The sequence below is a fragment of the Hemicordylus capensis genome, chromosome 1, assembly GCF_027244095.1.
Source record: "Hemicordylus capensis ecotype Gifberg chromosome 1, rHemCap1.1.pri, whole genome shotgun sequence".
NCBI classification, from domain to species: domain Eukaryota; kingdom Metazoa; phylum Chordata; class Lepidosauria; order Squamata; family Cordylidae; genus Hemicordylus; species Hemicordylus capensis.
In genome coordinates, this window is record NC_069657.1 from 83,230,475 (window position 1) to 83,254,242 (window position 23,768).

General features: G+C 41.2%; 2 protein-coding genes across 47 annotated transcripts in view; one reads left to right on the forward strand and one right to left on the reverse strand.

The window, feature by feature from the left end:
• The window catches only part of MYBPC3 (myosin binding protein C3), an 82,403-nt gene extending 80,164 nt beyond the window's left edge, over window positions 1–2,239 (forward strand). The window contains exon 34 of the mRNA XM_053258564.1: window positions 1,280–2,239. The gene's annotated coding sequence lies outside the window, so the exon portion shown is untranslated. The remainder of the gene's footprint in view (window positions 1–1,279) is intronic.
• A 7,671-nt stretch (window positions 2,240–9,910) lies between these two features.
• Window positions 9,911–23,768, reverse strand: part of MADD (MAP kinase activating death domain) — a 142,539-nt gene continuing 128,681 nt past the window's right edge. For 44 of the 46 annotated variants that reach the window (XM_053287611.1, XM_053287632.1, XM_053287628.1 and 41 more), the window contains 3 exons: window positions 23,285–23,354; window positions 13,214–13,260; window positions 9,911–11,454 (listed from right to left, as the gene is read on the reverse strand). In XM_053287611.1, the coding sequence (XP_053143586.1) occupies window positions 11,347–11,454; window positions 13,214–13,260; window positions 23,285–23,354 (225 nt within the window). In that variant the 3' untranslated portion in view covers window positions 9,911–11,346. Of the gene's footprint in view, window positions 11,455–13,213; window positions 13,261–15,228; window positions 15,323–23,284; window positions 23,355–23,768 lie in introns of all 46 variants that reach the window. The other 2 variants (XR_008314315.1, XM_053287621.1) reach the window with 2 other exon arrangements.

Genomic DNA, 23,768 nt, shown 5'->3' on the forward strand with positions numbered 1-23,768 from the left:
TCCACCGCTGCTTTTTCCCCTCCCCCCTGCCGGGCGCCACTTTCTCCCCCTCCCCCCCGCCACGGCTTTTTTCTCCCTCCTGTCCACCCACACTCCGCCGCTGGTTTTTTCCTCCTCCCCCATCCAGCCACCACCACTGCCACTTTTCTCTCCCCAACATCCGCCGCTGCCTTTTTCTCCCCCGCCATCTGCCCGTCGCCGCTTTTTTCTCCCCATCCCATCCGCCCGCTACCGCTGCTTTCTTCCCTCTCTCCTCCCTCCTCATTTGGCCGGGCTGGACTGCCTCCATTATTAATGCCGGAACTCTCGCAGCATGTCGCGAGAGTTCCACCACCAAATCCTGAGCACACATGCCGCCTAAGAGAATTAAATATATAGATTTGACATATAAAAACCTAGCCAGATAAAATGTGATCAGACAATTCCTAGTGCTCATGAAGCTTGTTAGCCTCTTGCAAACTTCTGTTGTCTGGCTTCTGGGGATACAGAAAAGGCAGAAACAGACTGTACCACTCATTTGCTTCCTATAGGCTCACTCCCCCTCCCTAGAACGACAGGGACCTCTGCTTTAACAACAGGGCAGACAGCAACTTAACTCCTCACCCCTATGATTTGCTCAAGGGTGGCTCTGGGGGGCGGGGGAGGAGGCAAATGCCCTCAGACAAGTAATTTGCCCCTCACCTGCCACCCCGTATCTGTTTCAGAAATATAATGCGACACACATGGGACACACAGCTCACCCAGAAATGAACTTTTCCTGTTCTGTACCCCCCCACACACACACCCTTTTTTTTCCTGGTGCCACCACTGTATTTGCTCTAGACAGGCAACCCACCCCACCTCCCCAACTCATTAGCTAACTTTAAATGTAGGCTTTGTGATACAGGCTGACATCCTAATGAGGCACTTGTGTATGAGCTAAGTTGCACAAGTTGAAGATTATACAGCTGTGCTAAAAAGGAGGATTTGCAGAATTGTACTTGTGCAGTAGAGCACTCTTGTGCAAGTTTCCTTCAAAACAAGTGCGGCATGAAAGTGGCACAAGCATGCTTCAGATTGCACAGCTCTAGTCTTGAGCCAAAGCTCCAGATTAAGCACAAGTATCTAGTGCAACACCTTTGTGCTAGTGCAACAACCTGCATGTGCTTCATTAGTCAGGATGTCAGCCACAGAATTAAGTGTTTGCTATATGTTTTACGAAATCCGCCGTGTATTAGCATGTATATATTAGCATGTATATTTGTTTGTGACACTCAGTCTTTAACATTTTGTTTTTCAGATCAAACTGGAATCACTGAAGGAAAAAGTAATTAAGAGATAATCCTAGTTAATTGAATGTTTTTGCTTGTTTTTTAAAGGGCCATGTTTAAATAGGTGTACACACTAGAGAGAAGTTAATATTGAGCTGCAAACGTAAGATCAGGAAATCTTGCAAAACAAAATTTCCTCTGCTTGATCAAAAACTCCTGACATCTTTATCTAGATCAGGGCTGCAAAACTTTGGCCCTCCTGCAGATGTTGGACTACAGCTCCCATTATCCCTGACTATTGGTCACTGTGGTTTGGGATTATGGGAGTTATAGTTCAAAAACAGCTGGAGGGCTGAAGCTGTGCATTCCTGATCTAGATGTTCACACAGACCTCTTATTTGCAAGGACTTCTCCATTCAGCCCAATGGAGGTACCCTATCTACACCTGTTCTTGTGGTCAGAATCCATGGATATCATCTTGAGGACAGGGCAACTCTATACATGCCCATTATGAGTCACTAAACCTTAGCAATAAACTCCTCTCCTGGAGAGTCACTTGATCAGCACCAAAGTATCAGAGGCAGTGGAAACATCAACATCCTAGGTCATCACTTTTGACTATTTATTGAATATTTTAATTCCAAGATTTAACTGATAACATAGTTTTCTTCACAAAACCCATTCTGACAGTTCTGTTGTCACACTGGAAATTATGAGAAAGCTTTGTTTTTCTCCCTAAAAAATAGATAGCTTAGAATCTGCACATTCAGAAAAAGTTTTAGAAGCATTTGTCTACTTTTCCGAACACAATTGTATCATTACCTGTTGCTATTTATATCAGTTAATCATAGTGAATGCTGTAAAATCCATGCCCATTTTAGAAAGTACAGAGCAACTCAGAGGCAACAGACTGAAAGAGGAAGGTTTACGGATGTTAGAGCTCTGTCTTACACTTTGTACGTTATAATAAAGACACAGTAAAATTTGCAGCATTTTGTCTTTTCATCCTACAACAAAGAATAAATGACATAATAATTAAATGAAAATAGCTTTTCAAGGCCTGGGTGCACAGATACACATTATCAGTCTCTACTGAAGCCATAACATTTCAGCAGAAAGATAAAAACACACTCACTTTTAAGTTTCATGAAACATTGTTGACCTGACAAATGGATTATACTTATATAAAGTTTGCATATTGAAAGCCCTTCATAAATGCTTATTTTGAAATTTCAGGTCAATTCTTTCTTCAAAAATAAAAAATGCATTTAATTGGGCTGGTTTGGATGATACCCTACCAAACCATGCAAGGAGATGCACTGTGAGCACACTCACCATAACATCTTCTGTGGATGTCCCAACACCTTCCCAGCATAGCCCTCCATTGTGCCTGGGGGCGGAGCCTGCTTATCTGAATGACTGCTTTATACATACTCCAAATACTTGTATTTATAGTAATTGGAATGTGTGTAGAATGGCCATTTGGAAAAACAGCCATCCCCATGTGATAAAGGGATGTACTGGGAGAGCACTGGAACATCTACAGAAGATGTCACAACAGGTGCACTCTTGGCGCGCACCCTTTCTAATTCCATGGACTGGTAAAGTATCATCTGAACTGGCCCACTGCTAGAAAGATATGCATCTCCCCCCACCTCTTCATCATCAAATCTAGAAATGCAACATCTACCAATACAAGTAGAACTAGCCCACATAAGGATGCATATTACAGAATTACAGTTATTTGGGGATGCATGTCATAGTGACACACTGACTTATTGCTACCATGTGACAATGCCTAATGCATAACCCCACAGCCACTGAAGTGCACAAGGGGCTGAAATTCAAAGTAAAACTACTGTTTTGGCAAAAAAGAAACATCCAACCCTTGTCCTGTACCCACACAACTGTAGGGACACAATCGTGTTGCAAAACTTATAGAAGGGCCTGTGACAAACCCTTTCCTAAGTTTATCTCTCCTCTGTCTCTGTTGTTAGTGAATCCTACAAAAGAAAGATATACAGAAAGCCACTCTGGCTGAAAGCCTTTCCTAGGCCTCAGCACTTAACATGCCATCTTGCTGTGGCCATCGCATAGTGATAAGGCAAGCATTTTGTATCTCAGCCAATTCCTGCTCCAGGTTTAGCTCAATTTGTCTGCTAGGAGAAACAGTCTATGGTTAACACTTCCTTAGATGGCCACTCTCTGTATGACTGTACAGAGAAGCTGCTGTGCCAGACAAAAATGCTATGATCAATCAGTTATGATCAGTAGCATTTAGATGGTAATTGTGAACCTGTTATGATGACAGAATGTTCTTCAAAAATCACTGCATATAATACTAATTCAAATTTTAAAGTAGAATATGGGAATTAGGCTGACAAAATGCTAAATTGCTTAAGCTTTTCTATGACATTTACTTTTTTACAAAGAGCTCCAACACCCTGAAATATGTGGCTCTGTAATTTCCACCATATCCATTTGAAAGCTAGAGATTTTATGCGGAAAGGAACATTTCACTCTAGCTGTGGCTCCGACTTTAAATTGAACGTATACATACCCATCTGTCCAAACTGCAGCATCTGTGGGGAGCACTTTGGAGCAATGATGCCTGAGGAGGTGGGTGTTTAACCCTTCCTCCCCTCCATATCATTTCTCCAATCTGCACGCACGCACCCCCACAAGAGTTGCTGTTATCTCTGCAGGGGAAAAATACAGGCATCACACCTTTGGGCCTTGAAACATCACATCTCCATCTGCTCTGGAAGTTACATGATCTATAATCACTGAATAAGATAAACAGTCCCTTCCTGGTTTTTCCCTTTCCATAGCTGCACTGCAGAATTTTTTATTTGTTGAAAAAGTGTTAGTAGCACCAAAGATAGCTACTGAATTATTATTGAGTGTGGAATCCTAATCTGACTAGATGTGTGCTTTTTTAGATTTGAATTTGGGTAAATGAAAATGGCACAGGACAAGGGGGTAAAAAACACACACACCTCAATACCACTGCTCCAATCAAAATTAACAGTTTAATATACTGTTATAAATCTCAAAACAATGCAGAATGTCTTTCACCATATCCAGATGTGGATGTAGTTGAAAACAGAGCAGAGATTCCAAAGGGCTTTCTCCTGAAAACCCTCTTTCTTGCCTCAGCGCTTTCCAGAACAGACCCTGCAACAGGATCACATCATATCTCTGAAGTGTGTTTCCACATGTTTTGTGTTGTGACACCGCAGTCCCTACGTTGACAGCAGGGTGCCGTTCATATTTCCAAAGTCTTGTTTTGAATTTAATCGCTGCAATATAGTGCTATGACATCATATATCCAGCATAAGAAAGTTGCTTTCCCCCCAGGTTGTTTGTTTCCACGAGATTGCTCTCCCTGCTGTTTACATTTCGAATGTGATTTGCCTGAATGGAAACATGTTGCTGCTGTTGAGCAGCTAATCTGGAAAGTGCCCTCTATTAGTTGGATTCCAAAGGATCTTATGTCATGTGAAAATCATTTGTTTGGATAAAGAAATGAAATACCTGGGAGCAGAGGTGCATCTAGGTAATTTGGGAGCCTTTGCCTTGCCATCCCTCCCCCCGCAGCTGCAAGTAGAGCACAAACAGTAACTGAACTCACAAGAATGTAAGAATATAAAACAAGTATATTTATGCAAATATACATTAGCTGAAACATTTCAACACACAACTCAACATATTCCCACCCCACATATTTCTTTCCCCACTCCCTGCCTCTGTCTGTAAAGCACCCGGCACAGGTCATAACCACATCCGGCCACCCAGCACAGTGCGGGCCAACAGCGACCACACTACCCAGGACAGACTAAAGGGGATTTGGGGGGCCCCAGGGGGTACAGAGGCCCTGAACTTTGGCCCTGAAGTCCAGGGGGTAAAAGCACCACTGCCTGGGAGATGGGGAGGCAAAAATGTCAGGAGGAAATGCACATGAGGCTGCACGTGTGCTTCCTAGGACTGAAAACTGGGCCCAGGAACTGAGGCTATGTAATACTGTTAAACAACACAATCTGTTCAGGAGAAGGAAAGGGGAGCAAAGGCTGGATTCAGTCCTCCCCTCCTCTAAAGGATGACTGGCAATATTGAACACAATCACACTATCACATCTCCTGGGTTAGTTTTTCCACCCAGGAAGATATGAGTAAGCTTTTAGCATATGCAAGAACAGAAAAGTGGGGCAGGACGTGACTATTTTGTTCAACTACGCTATTTAGCTTTTAAGATCTCAATTTTGAATTCTTGGATCTTTTTGGTATATTTCTGAAGTAAGTAATATTCCTGGGTCCTAGTATGTTTTGCTTTCAGGTTCCCAGGAACTTGAAAACTTGGCCTGTCCTTAATCTGATTAAGGTTGCAATCCTAAACATGCATACTAGACAGTTTAAAGTCAGTGGCTGACATGTTGCATAGCCTACTGTCGCCATCATGATCTGCCCTGGGCTGCTTCAGACCTCAAAAGCAAGCCCTAACACCATTAAGAAGAAGGAGATGTAGAAGCAACATTTCTGCAGGTTTCCTCATTGTCACAAATGAGGAAACTTGCAGAAACTCTACTACATTATAGTGTTGAGGCTCCCTCTGAAGTCAGCAGGAGTCCCAGGGCAGACCATTATGACAACAATGGGCTGTACATCATGTCAGCCACTGAAACACTTTTGAGTACATGTGCTTTTCATATTGCAAAAAGTGCCAGTACTTTCTCCTTCAATTTTAAGACTAAAAAAAAAAAGTTCAAAGGGAAAAACAAACAAGCTAACATCATGCCCTCATTATAAGATGGGGATAGGTTTCTATACCTCACCTTAAAACACAACAAACCATTTTCTTGAAAATTCACCTTGACGATGAGGTTCTGTTCCAAAACTCACATATTACATTTTGAACACAAGTTGGACCTACAGAAAGATACTGTCTCACTTGCCCTGTTCTGTTTGTTTTGTCACCAACATGGCCACAATAATATAATTAGTAAATTTTTAAAAGAGAACACAGATGCATTTAGAATTAGTTTTACTGACACATGTGAAATCTACACAAAGGACAAGCATTTATTTTAGCCTAACACGTCAGTCCAATTGTGAGAACCATACAGAGTTTGACATACACACAATATCCTAAAATGGTATGAACTGGTGAAAGGTGGAGAGAGCGGGAGAGCACACTATTTGCAGACTCCATCAGTCGTCTCTGGGCTTAAAGAGTGTACCACCCAGTTTCCAATGATAAGCAAAGAGGTTGACAATAAAGAGAGTCTTAAAATAACCAGCAAATCTTAGCTAAAAATAATGCATTGTGAGGAGCAGATAAAAATTGAGTAGAGACGACTAGTGTCCAAAATGAAAAACTAACCATGTTTGTTTAAACAAATAACAGAATATTTTACAGTCCTGTTATGGTCTGAATGGTAACTTACCTTTTGGAGTGCAGGAACTTATGGACCTATGTCAGCACCATGGATGGGGCAAACATTTGTGTTTTATAGTGGGTTTCATAGCAGTAAATAATAATGATGCATCTGGGCTGGCCTTTGTAACAGACACAAAAAACTAACACACTAGGAGTGCTATCAGCATAGGTTACATTAATGACTGATACATATGCAGCTGGCCAGATGAAAGACAAGCACATTCTTATAGAACATGGTGAAATGATTGTTTTGAATCAGTGAGAAGGCTCAGCTCACACAGGATTATCTGCACATGGGGTGAGTATTTCTCTCAAGATTACATTGCAAGCTTACAGAGCAGCTGACTGGCTGGCTGGTTGGTTGATTGGTTCATCATACAGTCCTTTTGCTGAGCAAATAAAGTGAGCAAGGATTCATTCAACCCAACTCTGATCACCCACAAACATATTATAAGAATCAGCCTTGTCATGGAACTATTTAAGGCATAGTTTTTAGAAAGTTGGTCAACGAGGTACAGATAAGAGAATGACATTCTAAGCAAAATAATTTTTTAGAATAATATTAAACAAGCAGAGCTGTTGGTACTATTTAAATTACAATTTATCAAAGCCAGAATCCGGAAAATAATTTTGTTTTAGGGCTACCTCAGGTTTTAATTGAAAGAGAAATCAAGCCTGTAGGCTTCAGAGTTATGCCCCTCCACTTAACTATGAAGGCTACAGGCTTTGAAAATATGTAGACAGGGTCAGCTCCAAAGCAGGAGACAAAATCTGCATCATACACACATTCACTAAGATTCCATCCCATTTCTTCTATCTGATCCATTTCTTTGCCCTTTACCACCCCTGTTCTTTTCTTAAAAAAAAAAACTCTGGGACGAAACCTTAGCTGCTAACTAAGGAAGCTATAAAATCAAAAGTAAACTGTACAAAATTTTGGAGAGTTCACAGATTAGATTGTATACATGTATAGAATGTTTGCCAGCTCTAGTTTCCCCCCTATAAATTTCAACCCACTTTGAAACTGACCCCTTGGTATATGGAAGAACTACGGGGGCTGAAGCAGCAAGGTAGACAACTAGAGTGCAAGTAGCGAAAGACCCGACTCAAATCCGACAGCTCAGGCGATACATGCGGCAAAGAAGCAGTTCTTTCCCTCTTGTATCGTGTCCGCAAGTTCACGTCCAGCTGAGTTGTTCAGGGTTGTGAAGGGGCTAACGTGCACCCCCTTCCCCCTTGAATCAGTACTTGGAACCAACAATTACTTGCTGTGACATTTTAAATGAGTTTTTTGTGGACAAAATCTCTCGTATTCAGGCCAACTTAGATTCAAACTCCACAATTGTTACAGAATCTGATGCCAAGGTGTCCAGCAGCTCCTCTTATGTGATGACCCTGGATCAGTTTCGGTTTGTGACTCCTGAGGATGTGGTCATGTTGCTCGGAATGGTACGGCCTACCACCTTTCCTCTTGATCCTTGCCCGACATGGCTTATACTATCTGGCAGGGAGGCTGTTGTAGAGGGCCTGGTAGAGATTATAAATACGTCTCTGAGGGAAGGTAGGATGCCTCCTTGTCTTAAGGAGGCAATTATTAGACCGCTTCTGAAGAAGCCTGCCTTGAATCCCTTGGAGTTAAGCAACTACAGGCCTGTCTCCATGGCTGGGTAAGGTGACTGAAAAGGTGGTGGTCTCCCAGCTCCAGGAGGTCTTGTAGGAAACTGATTATCTAGACCCATTTCAAACTGGCTTTTGGGCAGGCTATGGGGTGGAGACTGCTTTAGTCAGCCTGATGGATGATCTCCAGTAGGGATAGACAGAGGGAGTGTGACTCTGTTGGTCCTTTTGGATCTCTCGGCGACTTTCGATACTATTGACTATAGTATCCTTCTGGAACGTCTGAGGGGATTGGTGGTGGGAGGCACTGCTTTGCAGTGGTTCCGCTCCTACCTCACGGGCAGATTCCAGATGGTGTCCCTTGGAGACTGTTGTTCTTCAAAATCTGAACTTCCCTATGATGCCCCTCAGGGCTCCATATTGTCTCTGATGTTAAACAACATCTAAATGAAACTACTTGGAGAGATCATCAGGAGATTTGGTGCAAGGTGTTATCAATATGCTGATGACACCCAAATCTATTTCTCCATGTCAACATCATCAGGAGAAAGCATAACCTCCCTAAATGCCTGGAGGCAGTAATGAGCTGGATGAGGGATTACTAACTGAGGCTGAAAGCCAATAAGATGGATGTACTTATTGTGCAGGGTTGGAACTCAGGACACTATTTTGATCTGCCTGTACTGGATGGGATCACGCTGCCCCGCAAGGAACAGGTACACAGTCTGGGGATGCTTATGGATCCAAACCTCTCCCTGGTGTCCCAGGTTGAGGCAGTGGCCAGAGGTGCTTTTTATCAGCTTCAGCTGATATGCCAACTGCAGCTGTTTCTTGAGATGAATGACCACAAAATGGTGGCACATACGTTGGTAACTGTAGGCTGGCTTACTGCAACGCACTCTATGTGAGGCTGCCTTTGTACGTAGTCCGGAAACTACAGTTGGTTCACAGACCATATTATTCCTATGTTGAAAGAACTACACTGGCTGCCGATATGTTTCCGGGCAAAATACAAGGTGCTGATTATTACCTATAAAGCCCTAAACAGCTTAGGCCCTGGGTATTTAAGAGAACGTCTTCTTCACCAGGAGCCCCACCGCCTGTTAAGATCATCTGGAGAGGTTCGTCTGCAGTTGCTGCCAACTCGTTTGGCGGCTATTAGGGAACACGCCTTCTCCGTTGCTGCCCCTGGACTTTGAAATGCATTCTCTGTTGAAATAAGCGTCTCCCCATCTTTGGCAACTTTTTAAAAGGCACTGAAGACACATTTGTTTACACAGGTTTTTAATTAGATCTATGGTTTTAAATTTTTAATGTTTGTTTTAAATGATTTTAATTGTTTAATTTAGTTTTGATGTTAATTGTTAATTTATTTTGTTATTGTTTTTATGTAAACTGCCCTGAGCCATTTTTTGAAGGGTGGTATATAAATACATTAATTAAATAAATATATGAAATAAATACATTTAGCAATGGGATTATTTTACATACATTAATTATGTATGTCATTATGTATGGTTTCTCCAGTCACATGTTATGTTTAATTTGAAATTTAATTCATCCACACAGTATGCAAGACCAATAGGGTTCAAACTACAAGACTCAAGAATGATTTAATGTTAAGTTTATTTTCACATTCAGACAACTGTACACTTTTCTATAAATAGATGTGGTACTGAAATATTTACATCCTTTCCCCCACTCATTCATAGTGCAGTCCATTCAAAAGCCATGCAGACCAAGCTGCGTGGAAAAAGCCATACTATTTCTAAAGGCAGTTGCCAAGAATCTTTATCAACACATATAACACTCTAACATTAGTCAGAGCAGTCTGTCAGATGTTCTACAGTTTATTTACATACTGTAGATCCTCTCCTCCAAGTACCCTGGTGCATTTCTGCATTAGAGTCCAGTCCAGTCAATGGAAAATAAAAGATATTTCAAGCATTCATTTTTCAGTCTACTTAAAAATAAAGGGTCAAGTGGATACTTTACCTGGGAGGGAGGCTTCATTGCACAGTAGCACGGTTTTTGCAAAATTATTTGATATACATGTACAGTTTGACAGAAGCAGTGGCTAAAAGGAGACCTGGAACAAGGATATACAGTAGTATTGATGCAAACTTTTGCATCCTCACAACGGCTTTCATAACCAGATATTTTTCTGACAATGTTCTACAAAATCAGAGCACACTTCAGACACTCAAACTTTACATAAGTATGCCATATGCTTTAACCAATAGTGCTGAGTTGGATTTGGTAGCTTTCTTTTTTCTTTGCTCACAATGTTATACACTTACCATGAAGAGTTCTATCTACCACTGTGAGCATGTACAAATGAACTGAAAAAAATGGAATGTTACCAAAATGTTAGTCTCCCTTCCCCCCCACCCAAGTATAGCACATGCATACCAATTTGATGAGGCCTGCCTAATCCCCCTTGCTCCAGGATTCCTAATAATTCCTCTGAAGAAACCTTAATTACAGAAGTGTACGTTCTGCTTCTACTCTCAAAGAACCACATCTTTCTGTAGAATGAGTTGAAGAAAAGACAAAGAAGAGCCCTGTGGGAGGAATTCCATGTTGACAAGTCTAAGTATGCAGCGCAAGGAAGAAAAGAGTGAAGAGTAGAGCACTTCAGCCCCAGCAACAGTGAGTGATCCAGGCAAGACTGAGCGGCTTCCATTGTGCACGTAACAGAAAACCTGAAAGCAGAGGCTCACATCTATAAATAAAGAAATATCACATGATGATACCACTGCAAACAATGAGAGAGATGAACCTCAAGTGAGCTAATTCTGGGACAGCATATTCTAAACGATTGGCCAGAACAGACCACAGTATCAGAAGGGAGGCCAATAATCAGAAATGCTATAGAAGGACAGCTTCAGTATGGGACTAAACAGTTAACTTTGATTTTTGTAAGGGGACTTGCAGGGTCATACATAAACAAGTTTGCATTAGAGATGGTTATGCAAGTTCCAGTAACAGCAATAGAACGGAGAGTATTACACGTCAATGCATTTCCTAGCTATGGTGTTGATCAGCTGGACACCGGACGAGGCGGTTTGCTTTTGCCTTCTGCCTCTTTCCCACGAACTGCAGCCACATAAGAGAAGAGACATAATACGGAGTAGCAGATCTCATGAGCCTAGAGGACATTAGAAAAGAAGATAATGAGACTCTCTGGATAATAAAATGTTTTCACATTGTACAGGGAAACTTAATGCTGACCTTTCCTTGTCAGAGATCCCATCATTCTAGAGCAATTATACAAGGCTCTGATGAGCTAGTTGTCCTGCCTTGTTGTGTGAGACCCATCTATTGTATTTCCACTATTCGTAAGGATAAGGAACACATACAGTATCTGGTTGTAACAACTTAAAGGGAAGACAGACCGCACACCTTTACAGCAGGAGGGCCAGTCTGGGAGTGCCCTTACTGCAATTAATCCAAACAGACTTTTTCCAAGGCCAAGCTCTGAAAACACCTGCTCTGCATGTCTGTAGCAGAAATCAACTGGCACAGATTGGCTGGTGCCTGTGTTGTCACAAAGCCACCTTATTCCTAGTTACTAAAGCAGTTTTGCAAAACTGGCCTCTTTTTTTTTTTAGATTAGACAATGACTGAATGTTCAATGAATAAACATACATGCAGTGCCAAAACCAATGGTGAGCAGCCTGCCTTCAGCATGGGGAGGGGGTCAACATTACCAACCAGCATTCCATTCATTAATAAATACATTTGTCATTTAAGATGCAAAGCCAAAAAGAAGCTGGTTTTGTTTGTATGGCAGCTGAGAGGCCTCCTGAAAGTCTTTTTTGAAACTGTCTTTACCTTAAGTAGATTATTTAATGAATAAAAATGTAGGCAACTAACACAAGAGCCTTAACCCATTTTGTCTGCTATCCAATCTCTTTGTCTGGTCTCAAGAAGGGGCTGTAAAATCTCCTGCTCTACTTTGTGGCTGAGCATTAGAAGATCTATGGAGGTAGTGTTTAAATTTCACCTACAGATCCATTATTATTAGATATGGATTCAAAATAGCAAAAGGATGCTTTCTTACTTATTCCTGGTAGCAATCCAAACAGTTTGTTAACTATTAATGTTTGTTGCCCAGACTAGTACACTTTTCATGATGTTTGTCTATTGTTTTTTTAAACAATTTTAAAACAATTAAAATGCTTGCCTGATGGCTCTGTGTTACTAAAACTTTACTTTTCAACTTAATTCAAGAGCATTCATGGCATTAACCTAAGCGGCAATCATTAATGCCACCAGAGATCCTATGTCAGTGCATGTATGTTTAGAGTTTTAACACTCAGAAAATGAAGTTGAAAGAGTTCCCATTTCTGTTACTAGCTTAAAGCACACATTTTTCTAATTGTTAATAACTGTATTGAAAGGGAAAACATTCATTTGCAGCAGTTTACTAGCCATGGCAAGCAGATTCAATAGTCTCATGCTCACTATACATTGTTGGTTAGGGACTTTAAAGATCAACCATTTCCTGGTTTATGGCAGAAATAATCTGACAAAATTTAAACCATCAAGGTTTTATTGGTTTCAAATTATCAGAGAAATTGCTTCTGCACTGAGCACCATTTCCCTGATTTTAGAGATCAACACTTACACACAGAAAATAAAACAAAGACCATCATTTTTTGTAACTGGTATTCTCCAAAATCTCTTGGCTTCTGTACTCTTAGCCCTTAAAACTTTTGATCTCTTCATGAAGAAACTGGTTATCAGCCTCCTCAGAGCCTTCCTTTGAAGTAAGAGAATAGATGTCAAGGTCACTTTAGAAATTAGGAAAATTGAGAGGTTTGAGTTTTCAGAAGCCACAAAGTTGGGCACAGTATGAACGATACACCCTTGAAAAGATCTAGAAGACAGAGTAGATGACTCACCATTGGCGTCTTGTACTTGTGGCTCACCACTTCTTTAGTTTCAGGAACTAAAACCGGACGGGCAAGAGACAAAACAAAAAGTTCAAAAAACGAGAGGAAAAAATGAGAAGAATAGTACAATGTTCCCAAAGGCAAAGGGAAGGGAAATGTTCAAACAGCTGCAAAAACAAGGCACTTTACTAATCTTCTTTGCTTTCTACAGTTAGACTAGGACAGTTCAACTGAAGGATATAATCATGAGGAAAAAAATTCAAAGTGCATCAGTATTAAGAAACAGTAGTAATTTGGTTCCCTCAGACTCATATGTAGCTTTGTTGGTGGTGTTAGTTCTTGTTTTGCAGAAAATTCCAAAGTAAAACTATATTTACCAAGCACTCTCTAGAAGTCTAAACATTTCTGTTCCATCATTTGCCAGTCTGGTAACTATCAGACTTGATTTCAGAAGTTCTCTGCATAGCAACAATAGATTTCCAATGCAGACTCTCATAATAGTCATATATAGATACATAATAGAATGTAAAATGCTGACAATATATGGTTTGTTACTAACGAAAGGTCAACCTCCAATCCTTTCAACCAAGGAAACATTGCTCTCCTCGCATTGTTTTCAAGTTTCTCACAATGAAAAGCATGTGCATCAGTACAATTCCTGATTTGCATAAATTAGGAATAAAAAAATAAACTACATTTTGAAGTCAAATTATTAAGGCACAATTTCGAATCCTTTCTTTGCAAGTGGCTGAGATTTTCTATATCACAAAACACTGAGGAAGAACCACAGATTTTCCCAAAAGAAACCAAGCATTAGTTGTATAGAGATAGATGGAGAAGGACGAGTAAATATCTTATCAAACACAATACCTAATGAGAAAAAAAATAATAGGCTAGGCAGTCTATGAACAAGTGAATGTGTGAATGCTTATGGGAAATCACAAATTCTTTCATACGTGACAAAACAAAGGCTAAAAGGGGAAGTGTTTAATACAATGCAATAAATATTAAGCAATATGCACTGAGGTACAGTGACGGAACTCTAACACAACAAAATGTGACTGTAGTTTGGACCCAGGGAATTGCAGCATCAACATCTCTGGAGATATCCAAGAAAAAAATCCATCTGTTTCAAACATGCATATGCTCAAGAGACACCAGTGAATGGAGTTGGAAAGAGAGCAAAGCCTCTATGACAATGCACTCCTATGAACATTTACTCAGAAGTACCCACCCATGTATTCAGTGGGGTTTCCCTCCAATGAAAGTGTACATAGGATTGCAGCCTGAACTACGTTATTCATTGGTATGAAATGATTCTGACACCAACCCTTGGTATCTGATACCAAGGATAAAAAACAAAGCACAGACTGCAGTTAGTATAACCATTTGAAAAACCAAGCAGATCTCCTCTCAGTCATGAGGGGAGAACAAAACAGAAAATAAGCTGCAAAACCTCTGATGCTTAAATGACTGAAGAAGGGGAACCATCATGTTCACTGAAGTCACCAGCTCCCCAACTCAAAAGGCCCTACTAGAGCTTCTACAGTAATGAAAACATGTGGTTGAGAAAGAGATATGTGTTTTCACACAGACCAAGAGGAAAACAAAAATCAAAGCACTGTTAAAACTGTTTCTTAGGTTTAAAAATAAACAAACCAAGAAAAGGGAATAGTTTTTCTTCTAGGAATAGTATTGATTTCTGATGTTAAATTAGAAGGATAAAGGGAATAGGAACACAAGAACCATCCTGAAGTTTCTTCCCCTGTAATAAGAATACAAAGCACTAGGAAAAAAACTGGGACCAGGGGCATCACTTTACCTGCTGGAGAATGAAGGTTTTCATAGCAGCAACAGTGAAGGGGCCACAAAAATATAAAGCACGAATACATAGCAGTAACTCAAATTCCACTTTCTACTTTCTCTAAAGCTTTCCTCTAGTGGTGCACCACAACCCTATGATCTCATATCTAACTTCCACACCAGTCAGATTAATGGCCTTAGAATTTTCATAACATACTAACCAAACGGCCCGAATGATGGCCATGCAAGGCAGAGTATATCAGCGAGTCCTACAGTGTAATCTCAACATTAATCAGTCAGTCGTGTCCTGCCCACCTGTTGCACAAAGGAAATAAGATTTGTTTTTCAAATCTTGAGGTTATACATAAATCGTAACTATATGCCTCACTCTGATCAGGGCAACTTAGACTAGTTCTGTTTGGCTCAAGCCTTCTTACGTAACTTATTGAAAAATGTTATCTCTGTTCCCTGGTCGCATCCGTGTAACCATAGATTCCTAGTCAGCTCTCACAGACCATATCTAGAACCAGCTCTTTCACAGGATATGTTCCCTGGCTCTCCCATCATCACTGCCCTCAACGATGGCCAATGATTCTGGATATCCTTTTCCTTCCCCAGACTTCTGTCACAACTTAATCCAGCTGTGGTGAGTGAAGGTACGAGTGGAGACATGGAATGGGTTCAAACTTCACATAGAATCGCAGGTGAAAAAGTCTGCTCAACCACCTTCAGCCCTGGGAGCATGCGCTCCCCCTGCTATCCCTGCACAAGATCTACTTCCTCAGTCACCACCACCAGTCTCAGCTTATTCTAACCTTTTTGCTTTAGAGAACCCAAGATCTGAACCTGAGGGTTGAAACGAGATTCATATCTTGGGTTCTCTTCTGAAGCAAATAGGTTAAGATAAACCGAGAATTGGTAGGTTTGGACATCACGACCAATCTCAGCTTATCCTAACCTAGAAAGGAAGTAGATGTTTGTGCAGGGATGGGAGGGGGAGCACAGACTCCTGGGAGTTCTCCACACAGCAGACTTTACTGCGAACTCAACGTTATCCCCAAAACAAAAAGTAGATTGTTTAATCCCGGATATAAACTGGGTGATTCTCTAATGCGCAGTGAAAAACCCGACTCATATGTGAAGTGCTCCCCAATAGCTCGCAGGGACTTGGGGTAAATCTGCCCAATATGTGAACGCACATCCTCCATTCCGGAGGAGATGCGAGCTAAAAGACTTTAAAAGCCCTGTGTGAAAAACTTCTTGGGGCTGAGGGAGGTCACACGGAGCTCAGTTTCAACCAAGGTGCTGTACTGTCTGAACCCACTCAAAGTGTGTCACTCATGTTGGGTCATGAAGCTAGGCCCCATTGGAGAGCCATAAGAACATAACAACAACCCTGCTGGATCTGGTCCGAGGCCTATCTGTTCCAGCATTCTGTTTCTCACAGTGGCCCACTAGTGTCATTAGCTGTCCTATAATACAGATCCTGATTTAAGATGGCACGCTCTCTCTCTCTCAATCTCTCTCTCTGTTTTAGGGCAAGTCTACAGTTTTCTAAACTTACTCAGTTACAGACCATGTGGCCCTGGATTTCATCCTTTGTGCTTACATGTTCTGATGCTCCAACATGCTAAATCCATGAGTTGTATAATTTGCCTGCCTTCTCAATTTATTTGTGCAACGTTTCACTTGGTTGGACTTCCAGTTGCTGTAGTTACAACCAGGAGCTACCACTGAATAAATAGTGAACCAATATATATGAAACTTGGAACAATGCCTCAAGCAAGGAAGATTTTTACACCCTCATGAATTTAGTACTGGCTATTTCAGGTTCTAATGTATTTTGCCTTACCATATCAGCAATGATACATTGTGATATTTGAAGTCAGGCGATCACCACATCACACACGACATCTATACAGTAACTTGGCTAGCTCAGAGTTGACTCCACAACAATGGAACTCCCTTCTCCTAAAAGTCCAATAATAAATGCTCTAAGATTGTGGTATATTTTGGTGGACAGGGTTACCTAAAAGGGTAGGGGTTTGCTCTCATTATAATAGACGTTTAGATTACTTGCTTAAAATTGTTGTATACCTCAAGCTGTTAGAATATAATAGACTAGGAATTTTAAAATTAATTAAATACTGGTTCTAATTCTCTTTTAAGAATTCCTGCCATGTACAGATGCCAGGTGGTCTCCTTCTCAGATCCTGAAGACCTAATGTTAGGAGAAGGACAGTTCTAGCACAGTTTTCAGAATGCAGTCAAATATTTAAAACTGGCTTCTGCTTGTTTGCCATTTAGTCTAAAAGAGCCAGCAGCTCTCTAAGGCTAGAAGGGTGAATGTGGACTCAAGGAATTCTTACTTGACACAAAGTAAGGGAGACAGCACACGCCAACACTAGATAAGAGGCTCGGCGTATATTATTTATTTTATTTATTTTATTCTATTTCTATACTGCTCTTCCAAAAACGGCTCAGGGACGTTTACACAGAGAAATAATAAATAAATAAGATGGATCCCTGTCCCCAAAGGGCTCACAATCAAAAAAGAAACATAAGATAGACACCAGCAACAGTCATGGGAGGTACTGTGCTAGGGGTGGATAGGGCCAGTTACTCTCCCCCTGCTAAATAAAGAAAATCACCACATTAAAAGGTGCCTCTTTGTCAAGTTGGCAGGGGTTATAGGTGTATATAGGTGTCTATATACCAATGCCAGAAGCCTCCGGGCCACGTTGAGTGAGCTGGAGTGCTTGGTGAGAACTAGTGGGTGAGAACTAGTGGGAAACTGTTATCCCTGGATACAAACTCTATAAAAATTATAGGGGGGGCAGATCGGGGGCAGAGCAGCACTGTATATTAAAGGGGGGATAAAATCCAACAAGCTAGAAAACCTAGGAGTACTGGAGTACTCCACAAATTCATTACAAGTGACAATATAAGGATTGAAAGGAAATGTGTTACTAGGGATGTACTAGTATAGCTCTCTGGATCAAAATGCTGGGAGTGGCCTGGAATTGGAAAAGCAAATCAGAGAGGAGTCAAAGAAAGACAGAGCTGTAATAATGGGTAACTTCAGTTACCAACACATAGACTGGACAAATGCAAGTGCAGGTATTGACAGAGAGGCCAAATTTCTAGACATGCTAAATGATTGTGCCTTATAACAGTTGGTTGTGGAACCAACCATAGAGAAGGCAACCTTGGACTTAATCCTGAGTGATGCCCAGGACCTGGTGCAAGATGTCAGAGTTATAGAACCATTGGGGAACAGTGACCATGGAAAGGAAAGAGTGTGCCATCGAGTCAGTGTTGACTCCTGGCGACCACAGAGCCACGTTGCTTTCTTGGTAGAATATAGGAGTGGATTGCCATTGCCTTTCTCCCATGCAGTGTGAGATGATGCCTTTGCCATGGTCACTGAAGTGAGCATCCACTTTCAGCACCTTCCTATATTGCTGCTGCATGATATAGGTGCCTACAAATATATATTTACTAGGCACAATCTGGGAAGCACACCAGCAGGGATTTGAACTAACAGTCTCTCACTCCCTAGGCAAGCTGCTTACCTGCTGCGCCACCAAAGCTGATAACAGTGGCCATAATGTGATCAAATTCAGCTTATATGTGAGTGGAGCACTGCCAAGGAAGTCCAAGACAAGATGCATTAGACTTCAGAAGAGGAAAGTACTTGAAAATGAGGGAACTGGTTAAAAAGAAGCTGAAAGGGAAAGTCAGGAGGATCAAATCATTCCTGAAAGCATGGAACTTATTCAAAACCAAAATAATAGAAGCTCAGTTGGAATGTATACCAAGAAGGAGGAAAGGTACCACCAATTTCAGGATGATGCCTGCATTCCGAATAGTAGAGTCAGGGTACAAATACCACAAATATTTATATACCGCTTTTCAACAAAAGTTCCCAAAACAGTTTACACAGAAACAAACAAACAAACAAACAAACAAACTGGCTCCCTATCCCCAAAGGGCTCACAGTCTAAAAGAGAAACATCAGATAGACACCAGCAACAGCCACTGGAGGGATGCAGTGCTTGGGATGGATAGGGCCACTTGTTCTCCCCCTCTTAAATAAAAAGAAGCACCATGTTTAAAAGGTGCCTCTTTGCTCAGTTAGCGAGGGAAGAAGAATTCCTTCAGAAAATGGAAGGCAAATGAAGGCAACAAAAAGGAACATGAACTATGGCAAAAGAAATGCAAGGAGACAATAAGAGATGCAAAGAGAGAGCTTGAGAAGCATAGAGCTAGAAGTGTCAAGAGGAATAACAAAAACATATTTAAATATATCAGAAGCAGAAAACCTGCCAGGTAGGTGGTTGGACCCTTAGATTATGTGGGCATGAAAGGGATTATTAAGGAGGATAAGGAGATTGAGGAAAGGTGAACAGGTTCTTTGCATCTGTCTTCTTGGCGGAGGACACTGACCATGTACCTTCTCTGGAACTGATTTTCTCAGGCTTGGAGGCTAAAGAACTGGACCAATTTTAGGTGACAAGGGAAGATGTTCTAAACTGTCTTGAAGAACTAAAAATTAACAAATCGCCAGGGCCAGAAGGCATCCACCCAAGAGTTCTGAAGGAACTCAAATGTGAAATTGCTGATCTCCTAGCAAAAATATGTAACTTGTACCTACAATCAGGCTATGTACCAGACTGAAAAGTAGCTAATGTAACTCTGATTTTCAAAAAGGGATCCAGGGGGGAACTGGGAAACTCTGGACTGGTTAGTTTAACTTTGGTGCTTTGGTGTTAAGCATGGAAAGCATACTTAAGGAGAAAAATGTAAAACACAGAGGAACAGGCCATGCTGAAGGAGAATCAGCATGGCTTCTGCAAGGACAAGTCTTGTCTCATTAACCTTTTGGAGTTCTTTGAAAGTGGTAACAGGCATGTGGATAAAGGTGATTTGGTTGACACAGTATACCTGGACAAAAGCTTTTGACAAAGTTTCCCTCCAAAGGCTTTTGAGTAAACTTAGCAGTCATGGAACAAGAGGACAGGTTCATGTGTGGACTGGTAACTTGTTGAAGGACAGGAAACAGAGTGTAGGAATAAGTGAACAGTTCTCTACGTGGAGGGAAGTAAGAAGTTGGCTCTCCCAGGGATCTTTACTAGAACCAGTTCTGTTTAACTTGTTCATAAATGATCTAGAAGTTGGGGTAAGCAGAAAAGTTACCAAATTTGCAGATGATACTAAACTATTTAGGGTAGTGAAATCCAAAGCAGATTGTGAGGAGCTCTAAAAGGATCTCTCCAAACTGGGGGAGTCAGTGACAAAATGGCAAATGTGGTTTATAGTAAGCAAGTGTGAAGTAATGCATTTTGGTGCAAAACACTCCAACTTCATATATACACTGAGATCTGAGCTATTGGTGACTGACTAGGAGAGGGATCTTGGGGCGTAGTGCATAGCTCATTGAAAGTGACAACTCAGTGTGTGGCAGCTGTGAAAAGGGCAATTTCCATGCCAGGGATCATTAGGAAAGGGACTGTAAATAAGAATGCTCATATTATAATGCCCTTATGCAAATGTATGGTGCAGCCACATTTGGAGTACTGCGTACAGTTCTGGTAACCATAGCTAAAGAAAGATATTGTAAAACTGGAAAAGGTGCAGAAGAAGGCAACCAAGATGATCAATGACCTGGAGTACCTTCCTTATAATAACAATAATAATTCGATTTCTATACCGCCCTTCCAAAAATGGCTCAGGGTTGTTTACACCGAGAAATAACAAACAAACAAATAAGTTGGAACCCTGTCCCCAAAGGGCTCACATTCTAAAAAGAAACATAAGATAGACCCCAGCAACAGTCACTGGAAGTACTGTGCTGGGGGTGGATAGGGCCAGTTACTCTCCCCCTGCTAAATAAAGAGAATCACCATGGTAAAAGGTGCCTCTTTGCCCAGTTAGCAGGGGTATGAGACATGGCTACAGAAGAGACAGGGCTACAGAATCTGAGGCTCTTCAGTTTAGAAAATAGGCGACTATGGGGAGACATGATAGAGGTCTATAAAATTATGCATCAAGTGGAGAGAGTGGACAAAATAATTTTTCTCCCTTTATCACAACACTAGAACCAGGGGTCATCCCATGAAACTGAAGGTCAAGAAATTCAGGACCGACAAAAGGAAGTACTTTTTCACATGGTGAATAGTTCATCTATGAAATTCTCTGCCACAAGATGTGGTGACAGCCATGAGCCTGGATGGCTTTAAAAGGGGCTTAAGACAAATTCATGGAGGATAGGTCTATCAATGGCAACTAGTCTGGTGTCTATGGGCCACTTCCAGCCTTAGAGGCACGATGCCTCTCAATATCAGTTGCAGGGGAGCAACAGCAGGAGAGAAGACATATCCTCACCTCTTGCCTGTGGGATTCCCAGAGGCATCTGGTGGGCCATTGTGTGAAACAGGATGCTGGACTAGAGAGGCCTTAGGCCTGTTCCAGCTGTGCTGTTCTTATGTTCTTAAGTGATCACAGGTTGGCTAAGGGCAAATGTACACTGAACTAACCAAAGACAAACTCATATAATTATCAAGTTCTTCCACAGGCTGCATGGTCAGGTTTTCTCTTTGTGAGGTATATTTAGCCATCTCCCAGTCAAGACCATGAATTTCATTTGAGACAATCTTAATTAAGAAGTTGGTTCTCTTAATACATAAACAATAGTGAAAACACTGGGAAGGGCTATGCTTCCCTCCATGTACACTTTCCAAGATGGTGCAAGGGCTCAAGAGAACTCAATTTCCCTTTTAGGGACCCCCCCCCACACACACACACTGGGCAAAGTGCAGCACTGAATGGTGAGAACGGTGTCAGGGAGACTGGGCAGTGTATTCACACAGCTTCACAGAGGCCCAAAAACCAATTAGTCGGGGGCCACACACAGGGTTGATACTGACCCCCAGACCTTACAATGAAGAACACTGCATTAGAGTATGAGAGAGAGACAGAGACCCACGTAGAGGGAGTTTTTGCAGTTGGAATTTGAACACAGATTCTACAGCTTGTGGAGAGAGATGTGTGGTAGCTAAAGGTGAAGAGGGGTACAATTCTCTCTTTAGGACCCTGATGCAAATTAGTGACTATGCTGTCTGTTCCCAAAATATTATGTTTGCATATTTGTAAAAAACAGATATCTGCTCCGAAATCCAGCAAGATAACCACACACAAAACTGCTTAACCTCACACTAAGGCTGCAATCCTAAACACATTTACTAAAGAGCTAAGAGTCCCAATGAATTTAACTGGATTTGCTTCTGAATAAAAATGCTTAGGCTTGTGCTGTGAATTTGTAGGACAGGAGTGATGGAAATGAAACTTAACAGAATAAAAATTAACCAAGTACTGAAACATTTTTACAAATTTCTTCTTGTACAATAAACACCCAGAAACTAGAAAAATGTGTAGCTATAGATGCAGAATCATCAACACCAGGTACAGTGTTTATGCAAAAGGAAGCAGGAAAAGAGGTAGCAAGGTACCTTGTGAAGCAGAAGCTGCGTGGCACAGAATGACTCATCGCCAACACCACTCCCCAAGCCTTGTGTAGCTTCAGTCAACCAGAAAATACCAGCAAATGCTCTGGGCAGTCATCTGGATCCTGTGTCTCAGTAGCATATTTGTGCAAATCCCTTGCACAACTGTGCTGTGCAAGTGGGATGGATTGTTTACAAACAAGCACAGTGCCATTGCACAACTGACCTCATGATTTGTACCAAAGCAAGTATTTCCTAAGGTTGTCCTGGAGAACCACCTTCAGAAGGTGATATTCTGGAATCCTTTTCTATATTACATGGCCTCCTCTTTCAGCAAACTCAGAATATAAAAATGAATATTGATACAAATAACTCCATCAAGGCTAATAGTAAATTTTAAATTGTCTGAATGAAGTTCTACACCCACTCACTTGTTGTGACACAAATTCTCTCTCTACCTCTTATCCCTTTATCATATCTCCTCCTTTCTGAAGCAGAAAATGGGTTTCCTATGAAAACAGAACCAATGGCCACTGCATCTACTCTATTCAGACTTGTCTCAAGCAACAAAAAGTCACTAACCCTTCTACCAACTCTTTCAGATATAGTCTATAGGGCTTTGCTTGATCCTCAACTTGTCTGTCCCTACCATCCTACCCCAAGAGGGAGAAAAAAGCCTGACATATAAAAATACAGCTCACTGACTGACAAGCCTGAAAATTTGAGTTACTGCCATGCGAGTACAGACCCAATATCAAAATAATGTAATTACCAAATTCTTCCAGGACAAAGACTCCTCGCACTGTATTGCACTTTTTAATGTGATTCAGCTCTATGAAAACCTGTAAGAAAAACAAGAAGGGTGGGGGGGAAGTGGATTAATATAAAAGAAAAGAATACTTAAAACAAACAAAAACAAAAACACACACCACAGCAGTTATAATTTGGAATGTTGTAGCACATACTACCCATTCAACTACAGTTTACTATTTAAATGAAAAGAAAGGGAAATTCAAAAATCAAAATCAAAAAATTGCCACAAGGCTAGAAAATAAACAAACAACTTAAAGGCTAAAAAGCGAAGACAGCAGAAGATGGAGTACCTTCCGCTCCTTGCAGGAGAAGAAAGCATGGAAGAGAAACGAAGGAGTTAGTAACTCTGACATATCCAACATTGCTATCCCCTTCAGGCACTCAACTGAGTTACAGCAAAAAGAAACACCAACACACCCTGAAATGCAACCAATGGAGGGACA